The sequence below is a fragment of the Cicer arietinum genome, chromosome 6 (genome assembly GCF_000331145.2).
Source record: "Cicer arietinum cultivar CDC Frontier isolate Library 1 chromosome 6, Cicar.CDCFrontier_v2.0, whole genome shotgun sequence".
NCBI classification, from domain to species: domain Eukaryota; kingdom Viridiplantae; phylum Streptophyta; class Magnoliopsida; order Fabales; family Fabaceae; genus Cicer; species Cicer arietinum.
The window spans coordinates 64,845,854-64,860,114 of NC_021165.2; the positions used below are offsets into that span (position 1 = coordinate 64,845,854).

At 32.5% G+C, this 14,261-nt stretch overlaps 2 protein-coding genes across 2 annotated transcripts in view; one reads left to right on the plus strand and one right to left on the minus strand.

Annotated features, from left to right (window-relative positions):
- Positions 1 to 12,193: 12,193 nt before the first annotated feature.
- LOC101502896 (ATPase GET3B-like) overlaps positions 12,194 to 14,261 on the minus strand; it is an 11,486-nt gene continuing 9,418 nt past the window's right edge. The window contains exons 12-13 of the transcript XR_003473736.2: positions 13,213 to 13,273; positions 12,194 to 12,331 (exon numbers count right to left, since the gene is read on the minus strand). The gene's annotated coding sequence lies outside the window, so the exon portion shown is untranslated. The remainder of the gene's footprint in view (positions 12,332 to 13,212; positions 13,274 to 14,261) is intronic.
- LOC101489447 (ABC transporter G family member 28) overlaps positions 12,328 to 14,261 on the plus strand; it is a 7,821-nt gene continuing 5,887 nt past the window's right edge. Inside the window, exons 1-5 of the mRNA XM_004506036.4 lie at positions 12,328 to 12,642; positions 12,753 to 12,829; positions 12,994 to 13,284; positions 13,928 to 13,991; positions 14,167 to 14,258. Coding sequence (XP_004506093.1) covers positions 12,362 to 12,642; positions 12,753 to 12,829; positions 12,994 to 13,284; positions 13,928 to 13,991; positions 14,167 to 14,258 — 805 coding nt within the window. The 5' untranslated portion in view covers positions 12,328 to 12,361. The remainder of the gene's footprint in view (positions 12,643 to 12,752; positions 12,830 to 12,993; positions 13,285 to 13,927; positions 13,992 to 14,166; positions 14,259 to 14,261) is intronic.

Below are 14,261 nucleotides of genomic sequence, written 5' to 3' on the forward strand. Positions count from 1 at the left end.
AATATGTAAGATTTATGGGTCACATATGTAATTAATTAATAAAGTGTGTTAGGGTCATTATATAATTAGCCAATAAACTAGGGGTCAAATAATATATAATAGTTTATGGCTAAAGAGCATAATAGTTATGAAAATTAATAGTGTAGATACCAGGCAATTTCTAATTTAATGAGGGGCTGAATTGGAAATACTGCAATTTGGGATATAACTAATAATAGTTATATATAGGGGTAATGGTCCCCAAGGCAAACACAATAAGACTATTCAATTTCAAAATCCTAAAGGAGAAAACTCTCTGGTTCTCTCTATCCCCATCAGAGAGCAAGGTCTTCAGGGTGTTTTGCTGAGGAAGATCACCCAACCCATTGGCTCTATCATCATCATCCCAGGATTTCATCAATGGCAATTCCCACAGGTACACTTCCGCCTTTGGTTATTCATCATGTAATTGACATGGATTATTAACAATTGGTATCAGAGCCTACCATGTTTAATTCATGATGAAATTCGGTTATTGTCTTTGTTTTAGGATTCAATTTGGGAATTTTGACATGATTGAAATCTTAGGGTTTGTAATTTGGGAATTTGGATATATATATTATGGATTCCATATTTTTCTTTGCTTCCGGTTATAATTTTTTTTTTGTTGATATGCCATTGATGGTTTACTATAAAGATTTTCTATAATTGTTGATTGTTTTGGATGATTGGAACAATTAATTAATTGTGAATAATGCCATGAAATTCTGCTATATTTGAATAATGATCTGTTTTTTTGGGTCCATTACATGAAAGTTAGAGATGGTAAAGGATTTTCTCTTGAAGAATTGAAGGTAAAATGGCTAAGTATCTCACTATATAGAATTAGAATCTGGTGTTCAATTTGTTTTTTTTTTGTTTTCGTTTTGTTGCACATAGAATGAATCAATGCGATCATAGTCTTTCTGTTTTCTGTACTTCTGTGACACGTTATATATCAATACATGTAATTGTATTAGCAAAATCCCCTTATAATTCCAGTACAGAACCTATGTCAAATGGACCACCCAGTCCATGGAGTGGTTTTGCAGTTTTACCCACATAATGGGCTAGCCAATTTAACGGCAAATTTGTTTCTCAAGTCCCGTGGGCTGACCATGATTTGTATGGCATTGTGAGAACCCTGACCCTCAAGCCTTTGAATAATGCCGTGAATAATGCTGAACAATTGGATTACCTTAGTTTGAAGATTTAATAATTTTAAGCAACTTCCTTAAGGGCTTTTATAAATTTTTTTTTTATTATTTTTTTTATAATTATCATTTTTTTTTTATAAAACAATAATTATCAAATACTAATGAAATAATGTTTATATTAGTGAACAATATTTTTTTTAAATATTGTTTTATTTGGATATAATAAATATATGTTCAAGTCAAGTTTGACATTTTTGAATGAGTTAATTGAAACTTGACGTCGCCAAAGTGACATCTCTTGTCTAAATTGCTTGTGAAGAGTGTCAAATGGCTGTGTATATGTTTATTCATGCGAGTATTGATCGGTCCAAAGGAAGGTTAATATTTGGCAGAATTACTTGGTACACCTGCGATGATAAATGTGTGACAATTATTTGGTATACATGTGAGCAGTAAATCGGCCCAAAGGAAGGTTTATTGTTTGACATGTCTTATTGTCAATATTTGATCGTTGCAACAAGAGTACCACTAGCAGTTGGTGTTACTGTCCAAAGACTTGACATCAATGGTGCACTGGGTATCTTGAGATGGGTTAAATTCCATGATTTGAACATATGTATTTATTTATTTATTGATTTATTTTCCTATAATGTGAGTTTCTAAGTTTCGTTCTTTATTTAATTTACAGCATCGGTTGCTTCCATATCTGCAAATTTGAGTTCTATTCCTGTCCTTAATGGGACAAATTTTAAGGAATGGGAAGAGAACATTCTGATTGTTCTTGGCTGCATGGATCTAGACCTTGCATTAAGAATTGATCGACCCTCTACTCCTAAGGACTCTAGTTCTTCTGAAGAAAAATTAGAGTATGAGAAATGAGATCGCTCAAATCGCATAAGTCTTATGATCATAAAGCGTGGTATTCCTGAAGTCTTTAGAGGTGCTGTCTCGGATGAGATAGATACAACTAAAAATTTCCTTGCTGAGATGGAAAAACGCTTTGTAAAAAGTGATAAGGCTGAAACAAGTTCTTTGCTTCAGAATTTAATTTCCATGAAGTATCAAGGCAAGGGAAATATAAGAGAGCACATTATGATGATGTCCAACATTGCTTCTAAGCTTAAAGGTCTAAAGCTTGAGTTGTCAGATGACTTACTCATTCATTTAGTATTGCTGTCTCTTCCTTCGCAATTCAGTCAGTTTAAGGTGACTTATAATTGTCAAAAGGAGAAATGGACTCTTAATGAGCTCATTTCATTATGTGTGCAAGAAGAGGACAGGCTGAAGCAAGATAGGACTGAAAGTGCTCACTTTACTAGCATCTCTAAAGACAAGGGCAAAAGGAAAAGAATTGAGGAGCCCAAGAACAAAGCTGCTGCTAAGGGTCCAGAACAAAAGAAGCAGACTAAGGATAACAACTGCTTCTTCTGCAGGAGTTCTGGACACGTGAAGAAGGATTGTGCCAAATATCACGCTTGGCGTGTTAAGAAAGGTATGATTCTGTCTTTGGTCTGTTCTGAGGTTAATTTAGCTTCAGTACCTAGAAACACTTGGTGGTTAGACTCTGGTGCAACTACTAACATCAGTGTTTCAATGCAGGGTTGCCTGAACTTCCGAAAGCCTAGTGATACTGAAAGATGGATCTATGTAGGAGATGGGAAGAAGGTAGAAGTTGAAGCCATAGGAAAATTTAGATTATTATTAAGTTCCGGTCATTATTTGGATTTAAAAGACACTTTTGTTGTACCGTCATTTAGACGGAATTTGATCTCTATTTCTTATTTGGACAAATCAGGATATTATTGTTCATTCGGGAATAAAGAATTTACTTTGTCTTTAAATTCGAATGTTGTTGGAACCGGTTTACTTTCTGGTTATGATAATCTTTATTTGTTGGAAACTGTGGCTAACTATAATGAAACCTTGAATGTGGAATCACGTGGTACTAAGCGGAAAATTGACAATTTCAATTCAGGAGTGCTTTGGCACAAACGTCTAGGTCACATCTCTAAAAATAGAGTTGAACGACTTGTGTCAGATGGAATTTTAGATTCCATTGACTTCACAGACCTTAACGTTTGTGTAGCATGCATTAAAGGAAAACAGACTAAAGATAAGAAATTAGGCGCATATAGAGCTACAGACGTCTTAGAATTGATACATACGGACATCTGTGGGCCATTTCCAACTCCTTCTTGGAATGGTCAACAATATTTTATATCATTCATAGACGATTATTCGAGATATGCCTACCTTTACCTAATTCACGAAAAGTCCCAATCAATAGACGTGTTCAAATCCTTTAAGGCAGAAGTTGAGAATCAACTTAATAAAAGAATTAAAAAGGTCAAATCTGATCGTGGTGGTGAATACTACGGCAGATATGACGGTTCAGGTGAACAACGTCCGGGACCATTTGCCAAATACCTAGAGGAATGTGGAATCGTCCCACAATACACTATGCCGGGGTCACCCAGCATGAATGGTGTAGCTGAAAGACGAAACAGGACTCTTAAGGATATGGTAAGGAGTATGATTTGTCATTCCACCTTGCCAGAGTCACTCTGGGGAGAGGCATTAAAAACAGCAGCATACATTCTTAATAGAGTACCAACTAAGGCAGCGGCTAAAACACCTTATGAGCTTTGGATTGGGCGTAAGCCTAGCCTGAAGCACTTTCATGTTTGGGGATGTCCAGCTGAGGCAAGGCCTTATAGGCCGAATGAAAAGAAATTTGAACCCCGAACAATTAGCAGCTATTTTATAGGGTACTCAGAAAAATCAAGGGGCTATAAATTTTATGATCCTAATTTGAGAACAATTTTTGAGACGGGAACGACAACGTTCTTTGAGGATATTGAGTTTGGGGGGAAGATTAAGGTTAAAGATTTTGTCTTTGAGGAAGAATCGGTAACAATTCCAGAACTGATTCTTCCACCAATTGACTTTCCCATTATTGAACAAACTCAAGATGATCTGGTTGTTCAGGAAGAACAAAATCCAGATCAAATTCAAGATCCTCAAGAACAAGTGCCTCAAGAGCCAGCTCCATTGCGGAGATCCACTAGAGAAAGGAAAAATGCTATTTCGGATGATTATGTAGTATTTATCAATGAGGTAGAGGAAAATGTTGGCATGACGGAAGACGACCCAGTCAACTTTCATCAAGCCATGCAAGATTCTCGTTCAGATAAGTGGATCGAAGCAATGAATGAGGAGTACAAGTCTATGCAAGACAATTCAGTTTGGGAACTTATCCCATTACCTGAAGGAAAGAAACCCATTGGTTGCAAATGGATTTTTAAAACCAAGCGGGATTCCAATGGTAATGTGGAGAGATATAAGGCACGTCTTGTAGCTAAGGGTTATACTCAAAAGGAAGGGATTGATTATAAAGAGACTTTCTCTCCGGTTTCATCGAAGGACTCTTTAAGAATAATCATGGCTCTTGTTGCTCACTTTAATTTGGAGCTTCATCAAATGGATGTAAAAACAGCTTTTCTCAATGGCGACATTGATGAGACGATCTATATGGTGCAGCCAGAAAACTTTGTGTTGGGAGACCCAAAGAATATGGTGTGCAAACTAAGAAAATCCATTTATGGGCTAAAACAAGCTTCTCGTCAATGGTACCATAAATTTCATCAAGTAATTCTCTCATTTGGTTTTGAGATGAATACAGTTGATGATTGTGTGTATCATAAGTTCAGTGGGAGCAGACATATTTTCCTGGTCTTGTATGTTGATGACATACTGCTTGCCACTAACGATATAGGCATGTTGCACGAAACTAAGAAATTTCTATCAAAGCATTTTGAGATGAAAGATCTTGGTGACGCCTCTTTTGTATTAGGAATTCAGATACACCGAGACAGATCTCGAGGTATTCTTGGATTGTCACAAAAGAGCTATATCGATAAGGTTCTCAAAAGGTTTGGGTTACAGGATTGCAAACCAGGGGACACCCCAGTTGCTAAGGGAGACAAGTTTAGTCTCAAACAGTGCCCTAAGGGAAGTTTGGAAATTCAAGAAATGCAAAAGATCCCTTATGCTTCAGCTGTAGGGAGTCTTATGTATGCCCAAGTATGTACGCGTCCAGACATAGCGTTCATAGTAGGGATTTTAGGCAGATATTTAAGCAATCCAGGTCTTGACCATTGGAAAGCAGCCAAGAGGGTCATGAGATATTTGAAGAGAACAAGAAACTACATGCTCACATATAGGAGGTCAGACCAGTTAGAGATCACTGGGTACTCTGACTCGGATTTTGCGGGATGCCAAGACAGCTTAAGATCAACTTCAGGCTATGTCTTTCTGTTAGCTGGTGGAGCAGTTTCTTGGCGTAGTGCCAAGCAAGGTCTTACTGCCTCATCAACCATGGCAGCAGAATTCGTAGCAATTCATGAGGCATCTGACCAGGGCATTTGGCTGAGAAATTTTGTCACAGGGCTGCAAATAGTTGAAGGGATTGAAAGACCACTCAAGTTGTATTGTGACAATAGATCAGCAGTCCTGTATTCTAACAATAATAGGAGCTCAACCAAGTCAAAGCACATTGACATTAAGTTCCTAGTTGTTAAAGAGAAGGTACAAAGTGGACAGATATCCATAGAACACTTAAGGACAAACTCCATGATTGCGGATCCACTCACTAAAGGTCTACCACCCAAGGTCTTTCATGAGCACACTGCTCACATGAGTGTGCTACAGCTTGAGGAATCTTGATTTTAGTGGGAGTTTCGTCCATTATGTAATTCATGTTCTATGTTTAATTGTAAAGTACAAATACATTGTATTTGGACTTTCTGATCAGAAATAAAGTTTAAAGTATTCAGTTTTTGGTTACTTTGTACATTTAAGTTATGGTATGATCTCATTCGATAAAGTAGGACCAGTTGAAAATTGACATGCATTGACCAACTTCATGTAATTTTCATGCTACACTTTTCATAATGGGTCTATGTCATTTAGTTGTGTCAGTACGGGTGATCATTGATGGGTTTAGTTATGCTTATTATGACGAAAGCCTCTTTGGTTCCATGTGCTGATATGATTAATGGACGGGACAATTTGGATTATACTCAAGGTAATTATAATGACATTTTTGACGTCATAAAGTCTAACACACTCCTAAGGATACATGTGTGACCAGTGGGAGATTGTAAGATTTATGGGTCACATATGTAATTAATTAATAAAGTGTGTTAGGGTCATTATATAATTAGCCAATAAACTAGGGGTCAAATAATATATAATAGTTTATGGCTAAAGAGCATAATAGTTATGAAAATTAATAGTGTAGATACCAGACAGTTTCTAATTTAATGAGGGGCTGAATTGGAAATACTGCAATTTGGAATATAACTAATAATAGTTATATATAAGGGTAATGGTCCCCAAGGCAAACACAATAAGACTATTCAGTTTCAAAACCCTAAAGGAGAAAACTCTCTGGTTCTCTCTATCCCCATCAGAGAGCAAGGTCTTCAGGGTGTTTTGCTGAGGAAGATCACCCAACCCATTGGCTCTATCATCATCATCCCAGGATTTCATCAATGGCAATTCCCACAGGTACACTTCCGCCTTTGGTTATTCATCATGTAATTGACATGGATTATTAACAATTGGTATCAGAGCCTACCATGTTTAATTCATGATGAAATTCGGTTATTGTCTTTGTTTTAGGATTCAATTTGGGAATTTTGACATGATTGAAATCTTAGGGTTTGTAATTTGGGAATTTGGATATATATATTATGGATTCCATATTTTTCTTTGTTTCCGGTTATAATTTTTTTGTTGTTGATATGCCATTGATGGTTTACTATAAAGATTTTCTATAATTGTTGATTGTTTTGGATGATTGGAACAATTAATGAATTGTGAATAATGCCATGAAATTCTGCTATATTGGAACAATCAATATGTTGAAAATCTGAGGCAGAAGAATAATAATGAAGCCTATTGGGCTCTTGGACTACCAAACAAATTTTTTTTTTTGTAAAAATATAATTAGTCATTGAGTCGAGTTGACGGGTTCAAATTGTTGAACCCATTACTTGAACTGAATATAGACGGGTTTAAACGGGTTGGGTCGGGTCAAACCCAAAAATAACCAGGTATGGGTAAAAAAATTGGGTTGGGTTGGATGATCGGCCGATCAACTCGCACCCATATACACCTCTACTTATGCATGATTCTATCATGCACCCCACAGTTGTATCTGTCACCTCTAAGACACATGAAAAAACAATTTTACCCTTTTAACCATATATAATCAGTTTCAAAATTGATAGTTTCGGAAAATTTAAATTTTTGAAAGTTTCAGAAGTTTTATATTTTCAAAATAAGGATTACATTTCGAAAATTTGGACAGTTTCAAAAGTTATAAATTTGAAAAGTTTTGAAAGTTTTTAAATCTAAAAAGTTTTAAAAGTTTCTAAAGTTTTTAAATCTGTTGTTGTTGTTGTTATTCAAGATGTGTCTATATTACACTTCTAAAATATTTTGATTGATTGATATAAATAATTATGCATTTTTGTATCCCCTATATTAGTTTATGTATGTTATTATTATTTCATATAAATCGTTTACTTGAATAATCAAATTTGAATTCATATTGGCATACATAAAAATGATCAAGTTAATAAATTATTTACAAAGTAACAACATAAATAACTCATTTGTAAAATAAAGGATTCCAAATGTGATTTTGTCTTTTTTATATAGGTTTAATGCAGTTTTGGTCTCCTTATTTTAGTTGAATCACGAAAGTAGTTCCACTTATTTTATTTCTCCTCAGTTTTGGTCCTCAAAATATAATTTTGGTCCGAAACTTGATGAAATTTCATTTTTTTTGCATTTATTAATTTAAGTCACACAATGCCTTAAGATTTCGTGGTGCAACAATTGTACCTAAAATTTATGATCATAAATGATGAAATACGGCTTTAAAAATTGAAATTTCATCAAGTTTTAGACAAAAATTCTGTTTGGAGATCAAAACTAGGGAAAAATAAAATGGGATGACTACTTTCGCGAATTTAGCTAAAATATGGGAACCAAAACTGCAATTAAGCCTTTTATATAACAATCTTCCTCTATAGCTTGATTTTTTTTCTCTCTCAATTATTTATAGAATTAGTTAAAGAACATAATACATTATTGTCTCTTCTATGGACAAATGAAATATATATTTACCGGTCAATTAATTAAAAGATATAGTTCATATATTAAAAGAAAATTATATATTTTATTACGACTTACTAACATATATTTTGAATATATATTTTAAATATGTAAACTTTCAAACATCCACATTATTCACGAGGTTAATACCAAGAAAATTAAGAGATATATTTCACAAATTAAAAGAAAATTATCTATTTTATTATGACTTACTACCATATCTCTTGAATATATATTAATATGCAAACTCTCAAACATCTACATGATTCACCAAGTTAATAACTTCACGAGACACTATCTACAAAATTATGCCTATTTAAATGGAAGTTCACTTTATTTGTAATTGGACTTTATCATTCATGGATAATTGCTCGAGATATTTAGAGTCTGTTTTCATATAAAAAAATGTTGTTTTTCATGGCTTTTTTCACTATTGGTTATAGCTTATTTCACATATTAAAAGAAAATTAAAAGATATATTTCACAAATTAAAAGAAAATTGTATATTTTATTTCGACTTACTAACATATCTCTTGAATATATATTCTAAAGATGAAAACTCTCAAACATCCATATCATTCACGAGGTTAATATTTTCACTATACACTATCTACAAAATTATGTCTATTTAAATGGAGGTTCACTTTGTTTGTAATTACACCTTATCATTTATTGATAATTATTTGAGGTATTTGTTGAGTCTTTTTGCATGTAAAAAATATTGTGACCACGCCTGTTTTTACTACTAGTTATAACTTATTTCACATATTAAAAGAAAATTAAAATATATATTTCATAAATTAAAACAAAATTGTATATTTTATTACGACTTACTAACATATCTCTTGAATATATATTCTAAAGATGGAAACTCTCAAACATCCATATCATTCACAAATACTTTCACTAGACACTACCTACAAAATTACGTCTATTTAAATGGAGGTTCACTTCATTTGTAATTACACCTTATCATTTATTGATAATTATTTGAGATATTTGTTGAGTCTCTTTGCATGTAAAAATTGTGATCATGCCTGTTTTTACTACTAGCTATAGTTATAACTTATTTCACATATTAAAAGAAAATTAAAATATATATTTCCCAAATTAAAAGAAAATTGTATATTTTATTGACTTACTAACATATCTCTTGAATATATATTCTAAAGATGCAAACTCTCAACCATTCACATCATTCACGATGTTAGTATTGTGTATTTAAATAGAGGGAAAGTGTTTCCTGCCTTTGGCATATAAAAAATATTGTGTTTCCTGCCTTTTTTTTTTTTTTGCTAATGGTTATAACTTATTTCACAAACCAATAAGAATATATATTTTCAGTTATGCAAGAGAAGTCTTTCACATATAAATTACTTCTACCTACAACTCGGAGTTATGAGGTATTTTGCATATATTCAGTGAAAACTTGCAAAGGGTGATCACACAATTCATTATATGCATCTGCCCTTGACTACCATCGAGTTGGGGTCCTATTCTTATGCTCTTGGTTTGTGCTTTTGCAACAGCATTTCGAAAGCTAATTTGGGATTGCCTCAAGTACAAACAGTTATCAAACCAAACAAAGTTGTGTAATAATAAAAATGGAGTCATATAAGTCTCTCTTAGAGAAATGTGTTAAAAGAATATAAAATAATCGGTGACTAAAATGTGAGCATTACAATTCATAGTATTTACCTTCTTCAAATTCAAAGAATATTATAGTGTTCACCCTCTTTATCTGCAATCTCAAAACATATACAAGAAATTTCTACTCCTTTCGATCCTGAGTCTTCATTAACTTCATTTGTCTCTCCTAGTAAAAATCAATTTTTTAAAACAATTAAATTGTATAAAAAAAAATCCGTAACATACAAATGAAAATTTTAAAAAATTGATAAATTTTTTAATAAAAGTTGATTTTTATGAAAAACTGTAACCGACTAACAACAAGGGTGTGATTGGAACACAAGAAAAAGAAACGAGAGAGATATCGACGAAAGAAACATGTGAGAAATGTGTATTTTTCTTCTTACTGGAATGGAAGAGGAGATAATTTAAGTTGGTAGAAGAAAACGGCATGGGACCCACGTCATTTTTTATATCTTCTGGACAACGAAGAAAGCCGAGAGAACATTCCTATTACATTGTTTTCCTTTTTTGTCCTTTGTTTTAGCCATTTTTTATCCTTTTGTTTTAGCTGTACGTGGAATGATTTTTTTAAGTATTATAAATTTAAATAAAATAATAATTACATTAATATTTAAATGAAATTAATTTGTTTAAATTTAATAATTATTTACCAAAGTAATAAAAAAAATAATTTAATTAATTAATTAATAAAATAATAATTAAATAATAACTAAACTGTATTTAAATAAAAATTACATTGATTTTTAGTATAAGGATAATTTTGTCCTTTTAAATTTAAGTTCACTTCTCTCTTTTTTATTTCTTTTCACTTTCTCTTAAACCAAATAATATATTAAAACCACTGTATTTCTCATCTATTTCTCTTTTCTTACACTCTATCTCACCTCTTTCTCTCTTCTCAATTTCTTATAGGAACCAAACACACCATAAAGGAAATAAACATTCAATATTTTTAAGCAATATGTAAGATAATTAAACTAAGTTGCTCCAAAATAGACATGGTAATTAGACGTGGGAGGATTTTGCCTCCCCACTCCTGCATCCGATTAGTCAGAGAAAACTCGCACAAAACAAGTGTGAAATTTAGGTCTTCATTTTCGTTAGCGATAAGGTTCGGGTTTTCTCGATCACACTTGTACTCATTCATATATATAAAATAATGAATAAAAGTTATATTAATTATAGTTATTATAGTAAAATAATAATTATTCTATAATAATAAAATTAAACATATTAAATTTATATTTTTTACAAAAAAATTATAATTTTTAATATTTAAAAAATATTAAATATATTGAATATGTACACGTATATAAAATTTAAAAATGACAACAATATTACTAGTAAGGTGGGATCGGGTGCGAGATGTATATCAACATTCTCAAAGTCGTCCCGCCTCAAATTTTAATTTCGGAGAAAATGCACATTCGCATCCAATCAAAATTGATTCCCCGTCTAAATCGGGATACATTTGAGTAGGTATCAACGAATACAAATTTTGTTGTCATTCATACTCTAAAATGACAACGAAGACATATTCTCTTATATGATATCAAAGTCTATTAAAATTCTCACCATCTATTAAAAAAAGAAAAATAAAATAAAAGAATAAATGAAATTTAAAGATGGAGATTTAAAAACATAAGGAAAAAAGGGAGAGGATCCATTCCATCTAAAACACATGTAATAGTCCTCCACAAAGTTATTGAGACTTGAGAGCAAAGTTGGAAAATTTAATTATCCATTAGAAAATTGAAAAAACACTTAATATAAAAAAAAAATTATTTTACGAAAGTGATATTTTTTTTTAGACTATTAAAGTAATAATAGGACTAAATTTTATAAGAAGATCGACCAAATATAATCACAAAATTTTGTGTGGAGACCAAACATAATCAATATGAATCAATTGTTTTTTACCAGGTAAAAAATCACATAACATTTGTATTAGAAATTTTTATCCATGTCCCTTTGTTTCATCCTTGACCAATAAAAATATTTATTAAGACATGGGAATAAGTATATGAATGAAACGAATTCATAATTAGTAATTGAGCAGTATGGTGTGATTTTGGATTTTGTGAAGGGGTGACACTTGTCTTAATTGCATCATAATTGTAGTTTATATGTTTTTTGTATTAATGAATTCATCCATCCATTCATTTGTTTGATTTGATGCATAAGCAAATGTTGCTCCCTCATACATCGCCAACTCTTCCTCCTTGCCGCCATTTCTTCATAGGAAAACGCGAAATCTCTCTCTCTCTTTCTCTTTCTCTTTCTCTCTCTCTCTCTGTCTGTCCATGTTCCTCAACCTGTGTTCAACATGAATTTCACCTTCTATCATGTTATTAATTAATAAACAAATATTTTCTGATGCCAAAATGAACAAAAGAGAAGGACCTGATAAAATAAGGAAACATGATTTTGTTATAATAATAATAATTGTTGCATTTTTGAGCTGCACTAGTATTGGGCCACAACTAGTTTCTTGTCAGAAAAATTCTGGTGGTTCAGGTGCTGGTGTTGAGATATTTGCCAAGGAATTGTATCGTGGCATGAACAATTATACATCTATCTTCAAAGGTGCAATCAAGAAAGAGTTGGGTTATTGCATTGTTGATTTGTGAGTCTCATTTCTTTAAATTATTAAATAAATGTTTTTTCCTCACAAATCTCTTCTTCTATTTCATGATTCAAATTTGTTTTTTCTTTTTTTTTTCTTTCTCTCTTTAGAGATGCTGATTGGGATGGGGCCTTCAATTTCACCAAAGATCTCACATTTTTGACCATGTGTGCCCAACAAATGAAAGGTACTTCACTTTTATCATCTACATATCAATTATAATGCCTAGCATTTCATAATAGTGGAAGAATACATATCAATATTGACAATGATCACACAAATAAGAAATACAAGAAGAATACATATAAATGTTTTACTATGTGTTTGTTTATGGTGACTTTCTTTTTTCAGGAGATATTACACAGAGAATGTGCACGGCAGGAGAAATAGAAGCCTATGCAAGAAGTTTTGCTGCAGGGGACAAGTCTGCAGGCTCAGGAAGAACCAAAGCAAACTTCTTGAAGCCCAACATAAACTGTAATTTGAGCTCATGGGTTAATGGATGTGAGCCTGGATGGGGCTGCAAAGCTAATCAGAAAGTTGATATTAATAGTAATAAGAAGGATATACCTGTTAGATCTGCTGATTGCCAACCTTGTTGTGAAGGGTTCTTTTGCCCTCGCGGCATCACCTGCATGATACGTAAGCATATTAGCTAGCTAATTTAATACGTAGTCAATTGCAAATCGTTAGATTAAGAAACTTATCTTTCTTAATCTAACAGTCTGCTAAGAGTTTCAGTCCCACAACACTATATTGATTTCATTTCTCTCAAGTATTTGTGTTCATCGTTGATTATGATATATCACTCAACTTTGTTACTAATTTGTTTGGCTTTGATTTGATAACTCAACACACACAACAATTTTTCATGTATAGTTTTTAGTATGTTTCATATTCACTGATAAGTCGGTAGATGTTCAAGGGTTTGTCTTCATGGCTTGGTCTTTTTGTATGTTGGGTTATGATTAGGAGGGTTGGGTGTGTTGGGGCCAAATCCTCCGCGATATGCTTTAGTAGTAAATTTATAATCTGGACTATAATATTTAAACGTTGCATTGTACTTTATAACGCCAAACATTGCATATCGAAAAACTACAACAGCTAATTTGTTGTGGAAGATGTAGATACAGTCCATCAAACTCCATAAACAATAGTTTGTATTCTTGCATGTGTTTATTTAATTGTTTTTTTTAAAGTCGGATTTTCTATTGTAACATGTAGTTATTAAACTTATTATATGTTCTCAATGTTCTAATTTATTTATTTGTTGTCTTTATTGAAGCTTGTCCTTTGGGCTCTTATTGTCCACGTGGGCAACTCAATAAAACTAGTGGAATATGTGAACCGTAAGTCCTTCCCTTTTGATTCTACTTTTTATTTTTGGTTAATAAGCAAAATATATTAAATTTGTCAATACTAAGCACAAGAAGTGTCTAGAATAGAACAAACAGAACAAAAAACATGTTGTGCATTCTTATTTTTTGGCATACTTTAATATTTATCAGCAGAATCAATATGCAGATACCGTTATCAGCTACCACCTGGAAAAGCTAACCATACTTGTGGAGGAGCAGATATTTGGGCCGACATTACTAGTAGTAATGAGGTATTCTGTT